The 12,107-nt window shown below is 38.8% G+C and overlaps 1 protein-coding gene and 1 long non-coding RNA gene across 3 annotated transcripts in view; one reads left to right on the plus strand and one right to left on the minus strand.

The window, feature by feature from the left end:
- The window catches only part of LOC106900978 (anther-specific protein SF18-like), a 2,717-nt gene extending 2,670 nt beyond the window's left edge, over window positions 1-47 (minus strand). The window contains exon 1 of the mRNA XM_014963301.1: window positions 23-47. Coding sequence (XP_014818787.1) covers window positions 23-47 — 25 coding nt within the window. The remainder of the gene's footprint in view (window positions 1-22) is intronic.
- Window positions 48-741: 694 nt separating this feature from the next.
- On the plus strand, window positions 742-11,882 carry LOC106901251. Of its 2 annotated transcripts, XR_001414289.1 has the most exons (7): window positions 742-1,191; window positions 2,890-3,041; window positions 4,858-5,020; window positions 7,270-7,425; window positions 8,877-8,957; window positions 9,273-9,348; window positions 11,773-11,882. It is a non-coding gene; the product is annotated as an uncharacterized LOC106901251 (long non-coding RNA). The 2 variants fall into 2 exon arrangements; XR_001414290.1 differs by lacking the exon at window positions 2,890-3,041 and having other exon boundaries at window positions 746-1,191.
- The last annotated feature ends 225 nt before the right edge of the window (window positions 11,883-12,107 follow it).

The following is a 12,107-nucleotide window of genomic DNA, read 5'->3' on the forward strand; positions in this document are numbered from 1 at the left end:
GGGGGCCGCGGTGCGGCCTCACTCCGAGAGCCGGGAGCCGTTGCCATGGCGACGCCGGCAGAGCCGAGCCGCGGTGCGGGAGCGCGGCCCTGCGAGCGATCGGATCGATTAAACGAGCTTTTTATATGATTATTTTAATTATTTTAATTTTTTTTTTTTTTTTTTAATAAACCCGAAGCTGTTTTTCGGCGCAAAGATGATTGATTGCGCCGCGGGTGCTGCTCGGTAAACCAGCCGCCTTCCGCCGCTGCCCGGGCGGCCTCGAGCCGACTTTAGAAAGAAACACACACAAAAAGAAAAAAAAAAAAGGGGGGGAAAGAAAAGACGGGAAACAAAGCAAAAGTAGCCGTATTAGTCTCACCCCTGCCCCTGGCAGTAGGTCAGGGCTCCCTGCAAATTGCACGGCGGCGCTTGGGAAGGGGGTATTTTTCGGGTTTGACGGGAGAAGGATTAAGGGGTGCCTTTTTGAAGTCCTCAGGGAAAAAAAAAAATTAAAATGATAGAGAATAATCTCTTTAAAAATCGGGGAAGAGGGGGTGGAGGCAAGCCCTTGTCATCAAAGGGATAAATGAATATGTATTAGGCTGGAGGGTCTGGCTGAGGGAGCGGGGCAGCACCGGCTCCCCTGCGCCACAGAGAGCTCCCACAGGGACACTCCCGTCTTGGGTCGTAGTCCCCCTAACTCCTAAAATTCAATGGTTCTTTAACTTTTGTTTTTTTTTAAAAAAAAAAAAAAAAGAGAGAGAGACATTGGAAGACAGTTCCTGAAGGCTTTTGCAATAGATACTTAGAATTTTTTAACGTAAGGTGAAGAGCATATAGAGTTAATAGTTCTCTTAAAAAATAAGTTCTGTATTTAGCAATTAAGCAGATTCATCTGAGGGGGGAAAAAATTACTTTGTTAAGTGAATTGGTCAGTATGGTTTCATCTGTTTGTAATGTCTGAGTGCTTTTGAATTTAATTTATTCAGTTTATGAAAAAAGGTGGTTTTAATCACTGACAGCACCGCAGATTTGAAATGAGGTTTGAGGAACAAACATTGGCTTTCTTACTTAAGCGTTCTCAGAAATGGTTTAAAACAATTTAGGTCTTGAAGGTCATTCTTGTTCCTGTTTTCATCCGTGCAGTTCGGATAGTCTCAGATTCAGCCTCCAGTGACTCTTATGGAATCCCTACAGATTTTTCATTGGGTAGGTGTGAAGAGGAGAGAGAATATGTCTGTGTCCTTTGATATTTAGTTGGCAGTTCTGCTACCAATGGTGTGAGAGCTTGCGTAAAATCTGATTTATTTCTTAGAATTGCACTGGCTTAATTGTGCTCAGAAGAGGGAAAAAAAAAAAAAAAAGGAATACAGTTCTGTTTTTATTACTAAAGTAATTCCCTATATGTATATGCAGGCACTGAGCTTTTGCTCAAAAATATGTAGTTTTGATACAATAGTGTTCAGATTAGGGCTACTCCCTCAAAGTTCACTAATTCATCTTGGAGAAATGGAATGCATCTTGTCTAGATACAGAGCTGCTTTTTTACAGCTTTGCTGTAGTTCTCTTTCCCTGTGTTATTTATTAATGGCATTTTTATGTGGATAGTATCTCAAGACTTCCTTTGCTTCTGCTGTTTATTCGCCACTTGAAGTCATAATAATTTGTTTCTAAAACCACAGCTGGCTGCTATAAAGGCAGAGAGAGGAAGACCATGATTTATGTGGTGAATGAGAAACAAGAACAGAAGAATGTAATAAATATTTGTTACTTAAAACTTCAGGTATTGTTATGAAAAAGGCAGAATAAAAATAAAATAGGCAGTATATCAGCAGGATCTTTCCTAAACAGAGTTCTGTCAATTTTTTTTCATGAGAAGTTAATGTCTTTTAAAAATAGTACTAAAGATCTGATAAATTTACAAGAGTAATGAAATTCAGACTTAAAAACTGCAAATCGATCTTTAAATGACACTTTTGGCACCTCATAAGAGTACTTCGGTTCACAGTTACCTTTATTCTCTGGTATGAGACTTCCGTAAGTACTATAGGCTCGGTGGAATAAGTTAGTATTTCACTGTTTCTTTCAACAATGTTATTTAGCTGGTTTTCTCCTCTGTCTGTGTGAGTCTTTCACACAGTCACAGGGGAGAAAAAAATAATTTTTAAGTGTAAGAAAAGGTGATTAAATTAAATTACTTTGGGGATTATGGGCCACATGTGGTGCATTAAACTACTTTAAGCTACTTTTTAGCTTCTTTGGCAGTAGGATGTTTAATACATACTTGGTCTGCCTTAAGTGTTTTACTTTATAAAAAATTAGAATGGAGTAGGAGAAAGATGTGAAATGAAGAAAGAAAAGAAGCAGCATGGAGATCTCAGATTCTGAAAACTTAGCTTTCCATCAAGTAAACAAAATAAGTTTTTTTAAACAAACAGTAATTCTTCAAAACAGAGTCACTAATATGAAGAGAAAATCAGTTCATACAAATAGGGATTTTAAATTTGTAAGTACAATTCAAGCCAAGTGCTTTATTTATTTTTAGTCTGTATATTTTGGGGTAGCAATTCTGGGACAAATACTGCCTGTATGTATAGAGTTATGAATTCTTCTGAGCCAGTTTTAGTGGCGTATCATCCAACTGGAGATGAAAGGCACAAACTTACGGAATCTCTGATTTCTTTTCCAGATACTTTCTTTTGTGCATGAATGTTTTGGTTTGGGTAATATATCATCCATATATTGGATATTTTTAATCGAGATTTATACTAGTAGTGAAAACATGAATATTAAGAGTTCTTGAAAATCACAAGCAGAATTTATTATGTTTCTGACTTGGTTTCAGATGTGTGTGCTCAAAAAGAGAAGGGGAGGGACGAGTGGATTTATTTTTTATTTTTCTTTTAGGCAAAAATCCCTTTCATGACCAACGAAGGAGGCAGCAACGTTTTTACAATTGCCTGAAGTGCCTGTTGCTAGAAATGCTTTTCACTTTGTTCCTGAAAAGTATGCCAAATTTACTGGAGAGCTAGCACGCTGATTTATTTATATAATATGACGTGAGTGGAGGAGGGGGTAATGAATTTTTGGCTCAGCTGCTTTTGCTAAATTTGCTTTGATTTGCTGAAAAGGTTTACTGATTTTTTTAGCTAGATTTATCTATCTGCCTGAAAGAATACAGGGGGCCTTTGCTTGCTCTCCGCATCCTCGCATCCCAAAGATGCAGTACAGAATATCCATTATCCATGACATACCATTTGATCAGATAAAATCTGCTTTAGTTAAAAGGCCAGCTATTGCTTATCACATATGTCCATTTATTGACCGCATTTTGACAACTGTTTACCTGAACTGATCTAAATAACAATGTATTACTGCCACGGTTCCTCCCTGTCCTGTGATTACAGTGGTCAGGCAGCACATCTGGTTCTCAGACAAAGAAATACAAATATTGAGCTTTTATTTCAAGCAAATTAGAACAAGTTAATTGTAGCTCCACACCACAAACAAGGTCCACAGTGCGAGCCCTTAGAGAATTTCTCACTCAGCAGTCAGGAGGAAGGTTTGCTTGTTTCACAGAGTTCCTAAACCATAATAAATACAGCAGAGAGAAGACAAGTATTTTCATAAATAGGATCACTCGTCTCTTTCCAGCTTCCCAAAGAACAGAATGTTTTGATGAAATAAATTATGATGTATACCAAACAATTTTACTCTTAACCAGCTGCCACCTTATTTCCTGCCATTTTTGTCTATTCAGTTGTGAATGCTTTGTCTTTCCTGAGAAAATACATTTGGTAAAAGAGAATATTCAAAAATTGAGTGAATAATATCTACGAATCAGTGGTGTTCTAAAAGAAAACGAGCACTTGTAATTTAAAAGCAAACCATCAAGAGATAGACCTATGAGAGTGGTACTTTGAAATAACATCCAGATTATTTTCTTTCAGGGACGGTCGAAAAAAAAAGCAGGATCATTTCCTTTAGTTCAGTGGATAGGTAGATGGATAATCTAGCAAGCATGAAACTCCGACCATGAAAAGATAGCATCTAAATCCTTCTCTCATCATGTGCTTTATACTATTTAAAACTTAGAGTAGCATCTAAAGGCCTTAACTGCATTGAGTAAAAAATTATCTAGCCATACTTAGGATCTTCCATTAAAAACATCAAATGTAGTGCTTTTATAGTTTCTCTAATTTACTATTTACAGTTTAAAGTAAAAAAAAAAATAAAAAACACCAAAACATAAAAATAATTTTGCTGGACTTGTTAAGGAAAGTGGAATGTGGCAACACAAGGTACGAAGTATAAAAAAGATAATTTACACAGCAGTTTTTACCGTATACTGTGTTAGGCTTTGTTACAAACAGTGAGCAGAATTCTGTTCTGCCCCTGTTATTCTGTGAACTATGCAATTTCCCTCTGACTAGAACTAGCTAAATACTGCTGAAAGTTACCCGAGGATAATTGGTAAATTTACATGCTTTGACAGCATTTTCTTCCGTATCATGCTTCCTTTTTATGAACACGATAGAAAAAAAGACTACGTGCAAGAACCATTTTGATAGCAGTCATTTTAAACAACTGCTAGGAGAATTTGCTATGGATTTTAGTATTTGGATTATAGTATAAGTTGCTGTGACTGTAATATTTATTTACCTTGATTTTTTGGCTGAGAAAGCGTGTCTGTGCCTGAGGAAGAGTGTATAGATATATATATACACACGCATACACCTATACATACACACGTTCACAACCACCCTCTTTGAAGTTCTGGATTTTTGGAGAAATGTATATTCTTGTCTTCCTTTTAGAAAAATCCTAGAGATAGCACAGCTGAAAGCACTCTGAAATCTTGCATTCTCCTCCTAGATGCTGCCAGAAAAAACAAGCCTTTTATGCTTGAGGAGGCTTGAGAAGTTTTCTTGCCAGTTGCGAGTCCTACTTCTCAAAGTAAAAGAGAGCAAGTAATGTCTGTGAAAAAAGTTTTCCTGACAGACGGCATGCAGGCAGCAATCCTGGGCCCTGCCAGTCCGTAAGTAATGAAAGTTCCTTTGTTGGCAAAGATTCAGTTCTGAAACTAATGAGGAAAATTAAAACAGGTGATGCAGTGGCTATCTCCAAAGGAGAGAGTTTTGAGTGCAAAAGTAAAATGAAGATGAAGAAGAAACTGGGTTATGTGTCTCTGAATAAATGGTCTCCCATCAGAAAAAGATTAATTCTAAATCACTGTTCTAGTTCTTTTATTAAAGATGGTTTAATTCACCCAGAGCTATTTGGCCTTGAGGATGAATTCCTACAATTAAGTGTTTATGATTGAAAGTGCTGCCATGGAAAGCAGACAGATGAATATCATTTCAGGAGTACTGTGAATCATTAAATGAGTTGTAGAACCTTTTCCTGGGCATGAGCCACTTTTAAATTTCAGACTAAGGCTATAATAGACTTGAGCATAAGGCCTGACGTGTTGCTGTATTTAGGAGTTCAAATAACAGGTTAATCAACGTGTACTAATGTGTTCATATAATTTTAAACTTCTTACAGTTAATTGAAAATATGCTGCCCATGGTATGTCTGTATGCTGCTTGGACCCAATACATTTTTCAGATTAGTACACTAAGTGTTAGCGTCAGGTAATGAACTTAACCTGCCTCTGATGTGTTGGCTTCTTTTGGCTCAAGACAGGCATGGCTGCTTTCCCTGCTTCAGCATAAAGAGAGGCTGGATGTGGAATGTCGTACAAACCTGAACAGATGACAAGAAAACAGTGGTAGCTGCCAACTACCTTCCCTCTCTTTATTTATCATGATTAGTGCTTGGGTGGTTTTTTTTGTCAGGAAGGCTCAAGGCATCATCCTGCAACTGACTGGCATGTTGGGAGGACGTAAACTGAAATACAGGCCGGACAGACAGACTCAGACAGACTTTTTGGGCTCAACAGAGGAAACAGACAGAGGGCTACTCTTCCTGGTTAAGGAAAGAGCATTGGTCCACAGCTTGCCTTTTCTTGGCTCTGCTGGCCCATTCCCAGGATTGCTTGCCCCTCCTGTACGCAGTTTTGCCAGGCATGTAGAAATTAAAGCTCAAACAGTACTAGATAAAATTGGATAGACTGCTCAAGGCAGTTACTGTCTCTCCTTATACTGTACCTGAACCATCCTTCCCATGGCTCTGGCAGACCGCTGCCTGCAGCAGGGGTGAGAAATTAACTCGGGCATCTCCTCCTAAACAACTCCGGCTGTCAGCCTGGTGAATTCAGATCAACCCCAGTTTCAGTGTGGCTCAGAACTGTGGTCATTCAGGAGCAGCTTCATGAGCTGGTTTGGTCGTGAGATGACAAACTCTGTCATGGGGTGGGGTGAATGGTTGAAGATGAGAGTAGTAACTCCTTCAGCCATCAGATTTTAATCCCTTACCATATGTGACTTGAAGTCCTTAGATGCCCTCTACTGCCATATACCAGAATTAACAGATGGCTCTGTGTAACCAAATTCAGATTTGCTGAAGTTTATTTATTATCTCTCTGTCTTCATAAGTGAATGGGGGAGGGGAAATAATATCCATAATTATTACAAAATACACAGAGCCTTTTATAAAGTGTGAGTTTGGGCTAGACATCTTTTCTGACTTCCAGTGCCATTGCCCTGTATTTCAAAATTTTAACACTATTTTTAGCATTCTCTCCATAGCTCACTTCTCTGATAAATTATCCCTCTGGGAATAAATTTGATCCAGAAAGATGCCTGAGGCACAGCAGAATTTTTCCCTGGCATTTCAGGCCACATCATGCTAGATGGAATGGAGCTGTAAAACCTGCTGCTGTGGATCAGTCTCTGTTCTGAAAAGGAGCTGAAGGATGCATTTAGCCATCAGATGTATCGTTTGCTTAAGACAGAATGGCAGGCAGGAGTCTATATCTAAAAAGGAATAAGAATGAAATTCCTGTCCCACGTTTGCCTGTGTTAGGACAGATTTTGTGTGCTGGCAGACACAGAGCAATCCCAACAAACAGAACTAGTCCTGCAGGGAATCACTCTACAAGCTCTAAGAATCAAGTGTTTCTGCGCTGCTTGAGCTTTCGCCGTGTTGGTTGTGTCATCTTCTTTTCCCTTCTATAAGGAAAACCCAGCAGAACAATCCCACCTTTCATTCCCCAGCCCAGGTTCCTAATGCTGATTTGACTGAGTGGGTTTGGCCCAAATGAAATTAGCAGCCACGTTTTGTGTACATTTTTAAAAGTGCCTCACCTTCTCTGAGGACAGTCTGTTACCGGTTGTTTTACAGTGGTTGCCAGTGATGTTACAGAAAGAAGTAGCCGCGGCGGAAGGGAGCATGAGTTTTCCAGTGGAACACGCGGCAGTGGGGATCTCCTGCAGGTTAAGTGAAGGGGGGACACGTACAGAGGACATGCAGGCGGGCCTCTGCCGGCCTGACACAAAGGTAAGGCCTGGATTCACTGAAGGGGGGAGCTTTCATGCTGTGCTTTCTTTTCCCTCCAGCACAGCCCTCCACTTGCAGGCACACTGGTCTAGAATATCCTACTTACATTTTTCGTGAGCTTTTGTAATTTTTCCAAAACATAATCTTAAGCTAACGGAAGTCCATAGCAAAGTCTTGTTATGAATGGGGGCTTTGTTCTGTGAGACTATTTCTGAAAACGCCTGGCCCTCTGTTAGCCATTGCATAAAAGGCTGAAACATTAATGTGTTCATATGCTTTTGTTTTCAGAGTGTTCATTCCTTCAACCCCCTGCCTTTCTCCAAAAAATACATGGAGCTCTTCAAATCTTCTGGCAGGTGGGCTGCCTGATGGTACAAATTGGTATAGCTTCACAGATTTGCCACCATAACAATGTGGTCCATTGCATATATTTTTACTAGATCCATATTTTTCCAATTTCTTCATGTTCTTTCAATGGCATTTATTTTTCTGTCCATCAGGGAGTGGAATCCTGTACCCAGAGAATGTAAATAACAGCTGGTTCCACTCAATTTGCATTTATATGCTTAACACTTCAAAATAGATTATTTCTAGAAGCTTTCACAATCTAGTCAAAATTCCTACTTAGTCAGAGGTACTAGTGAGATGTTAATGAAATCCCTTTGGGCCGGCTGATGGAAAAGATGCAGCAACAACAATGAAATTCCCCAAACGACTGATCAGTTACGCTGCTGACAGTTAATCTTCAACAATCAATTGAAGCTTTTCTTTTAATCTCCTTGGGCATTTTCAGGATCAGTTCCTTGGGCTGTTCTAAGGGGGCAACAGTATGCCAGGTAAGGAGATGAATTGTTAAAAGACTTGTGCTGAATTGGTGGTGTATTTTTAGCAAAATTAATTTATCATATGAGTACAGCTTAAAAGGGAAAAAAAAACCAAACAAAACAACACCTGGCAAGCTATTTTAAATTGAACATCTTATTTGCCAGTGTCACAGATTTTTAAATAAATAAACTCCTTACGTTCTGAGAGCAACCAAAACACAGCTCTTTTGTTTTTATACCACTATTTTCTTTTGTTGACATTTCACTAACCCTGAAATGGAAACACAACATTTTTATTTAGTAATGCTTAAACGAAGATTTTAAGAATTATGTCCAATTTCTGTTTTTTTTCCCTCCAGAAAACTGTGAAAGCCTTTCACCTCATTATTTTGCCAAATGCCTCAACTCGAACCATTTCTTTAAATTTCTTTGATCCTCTGAAGGCTGAGAATTACAGAACATTGACATTTAGTGACCTTTGGTGTGGTTCATTTACTCCGATGTGGACTGTTGAAGAAGATGCTTGCTCCTAAGTCCAGATTCCGTTTGAAGTTATAGAAATGCACTTTCTGCATGTTTAATCTTGTTTATCCAGAAGAAAAAAATCCTTTTTTTTTTTTTTTACAGGAGTCTCAACTGGAGCATCTCTGAACTGGACTGGACAATCTTGATGACTCAAGTTGCTTGGAGAGAACAGTAATTATGCGTGTGAGTTGCTGGTTTTGCCAATCTTGATAAGCCTGTACCAGACCCATCCAGACTTAGTACTCTGAACAAAGACCATGCGAGTTCAGGTTATGCATAAAAATGATGTGGGTCCCAACTACCTGATTTCAGAGGATGTGCTCGTATTTCTAAATAAAGTCCCTGCTGCCAAGAGGCTTGGCTTATATTCACAGTAGCCAGGGCTAGTTCCTTCTAGAGCAGACTCCTATATCAGCATCCCACAGTACTCCTTGGACTCTTTCTGGTCCCCCTATTGACCCAACATGTAATTCTAATTTTTTCTCTTATCTTTTCCAGTTTGAAGTATCTGAAATTATATGAAAGTATATACTGCAGCCTGTGAGAACAAAGCTTCCCTAGCATGGAAGTGTGGGTATGTATTGCATGTTTTGGGACGTGGTAATGTTTGCGGGTACACAGTCAGCTTGAGCTGTTTGGAAGAGCACGTAGGATAAAAATCAAGCAAGATGTGATCTTGGGAGCAGCGCTTGGTATGAACTCTCCCTGCAGGGGTGCCCAGCCATTGCTTTGAAGAGGGATGGGCAGAAGAGGGGGAAGTAAGGAAGAGGTGTGGGCATCAGCAGCCGGAGCTTGAGGCTGCTCCCCAGCCTGCAGCAGTGGGGATGTGCTCAGGGGGACCCTGAGTACCAGTCTGCTGCTGGGGACCACCTGCCTGAGGTAAAGCATAGACACAGGTATTCTGAATGCAGGATAAACGCTTCACTCTTAAAGAAATATAAGTCTTCTCATGTATCATTTCCAAAGTAATGAGTTAAAATCTCGGTCATATTGAAGCAAAACACTCACCCAGATCCAGCAATTCAAGGTTTTGCCCTCAGTCTGCACAAGCACTGTGTAGGTACTAAGCACAGCTGCTCTCCATCGGGACTGCCACTGCCCTTCTCTTCACAGACCATTGTGTCACCTTTCAGCCTCACCAGTGGCCTCTTTGGGTTCATTTCTAATATTTTTCTTCAACAAATATGGCCATATAAAGTCCATGAATTGTAACCCGTGCAGCCAGCATACAGCATGTTTATTTTAGATTTGAACATACAAATACATGCTCTAAAAAGGGAATTTCTCTGTTGTTTTTCTTATCTCTGCTTATCACTTACCGTGGATTTTGTTTGCACTGTGCCTTTACTCTGGATAGGAAATCCTTTTTCTTAATCCAATTCTAAAGTTTGTGGAACTTGTTGCCACCTTCAGTTTCCCCATCACTAATGCCAGGATTTTAGCTGTACGAAAAACAGCATGGGGGAAAGGGAGTTTTATAAAGATATGAGGCATTCTTGCAAAATAACAAGTGAATCCATACTTAAACCAGTCAGGATTAAAAATTACAAAATAATAAAAAATAGGAAGAGGGATGTGAAGCCCTACATTACTGTATACTGACCAACTGTTAACTAATTAGGGGTAAAGGGGAATTTTTTCCTGGCATTAGTTTATTATTCAATTGAAATCCCCAATGTGTCTTAACTAAAGCAGAAGGTGAAGAGGATGAGGTTCTGACAAGTATAACTCCTACAGAAAAATGCTACTGGCTTATTATTTGTTTAAACAAATACAACAAATTTGAATGAGAAAGACTAGTAATATTTAAGAAACACTAATCTTTATATGAAACTATAAAGTTCTGTTTTGTTAGCGTTACTGAGTAGGAAATAAACGTTTGTACAGTAGGTTCATACTTTGTTTTACTTAGGTTAATTTTTATTCTACGCTATAATGGCTTAATGTAGTAGCCTAATTTAACAGTCACTTTTCACTATTCATTTTCTGTGATACTTACATAGTTAAATTTTTATTAGTTTTGGCAGAAGAGATGTTAAAAAACAGCTCTTTCAGTTTTTTTTTTTCTGTGCTATCTCGTATTTTGCTGGTAGGGAGATTCTTTTGCTAAGGAATTGTAAACTTTGGTAGCAGGCAAAGCTGGCCTTATTCAAAATGGTAAACTGCCTCTGACCCAAGACTGTTTTTCATCTTGACAAGCAGTAAAGCTGAATATAAGCACAACTGTTTTCTGTATTTAATACTCCTTTAATTTTTCAGAAAGACTAGTTGGCAACGTTTCTCAGTTTTATAGGCCATTCCAACCTCCTGTGCTGCCTCTAGGTGATGAACAACTTTGTAATACGCTGATTATCGTTTCTCACCTACATCGTGACACTGAATAAAGCGGTACCTTGGGCCATAAACTTTTACATCCCTAGAAGGCAGGCAATGCAAAGCTGCTGACCAGACTTGCTCTTTGGTTCACGCAGCTTCCACACACCTCCTGCCTTCTGACCTGCATTCTCCTAACAGCTGTAGTTACATATAGTGGAACTAACATTCTGTGTAAATTGTATTAAAATTTGCAGATAATTCTGTGCAAATTACCCCATAAATTATCATTTATTGCATTCATTTTTCTAGAAGTACCTAGAGGTAGCAATTGGGATCATCAGCTCATTAGAAGAGATGCTATAAAGATAGATAAAGTTACTATTTTATTTCTCCTGTGACTATACACCAAATGAAACAAAAAAGTAACAGCTTGAGTATTGTTTTTTAGCATTGGAGCGTTGATTATATATAAGGAGATGAGATTAAAATCCTGTGTGTAATTTATTAAAAATCACAAATTAAATGTGTGTGAATTAATCTATGCAGAAAACAAAGAGTTCCTATATGTGGACTACCTGCTACTGAAGGCTAGCAGAAACAACAAATACGTTTTTATCTTAAGTGGAGTATTTTTCTTTTACATATATGCTGGCTTTCATTTGCTCATCTGAATCTCCCCTAGATTTCATCCTCCCTTCACAGACGAGAAGGAAGAAGCACCTCCAGAGAACAGTGTGTGACACATTCCAGAAAGTAAAATCTTAAAATAAAATCCGCTGCCTTGTATAGGTACTTTTTTTGTGTGTCAATTGACTATAAGGGGAGTCTACAAAGATTAACTCAGGCTTAGATGTCTAATTACTTGGTCTCAATCTTAGCAATGAATCCAACTTTTATGTATTGTAGGTACACAATTTGCCTGATGTTTATTCTAGTGCTTGGCGGGCTTTCAGTCAATTTTAATATATTGTAGCATTAAAACAAAATATACGTCTTCCGTTACAGCAGAGGAATGCA

Source organism: Calidris pugnax, unplaced genomic scaffold, assembly GCF_001431845.1.
Source record: "Calidris pugnax isolate Ruff unplaced genomic scaffold, ASM143184v1 scaffold44, whole genome shotgun sequence".
NCBI lineage: Eukaryota > Metazoa > Chordata > Aves > Charadriiformes > Scolopacidae > Calidris > Calidris pugnax.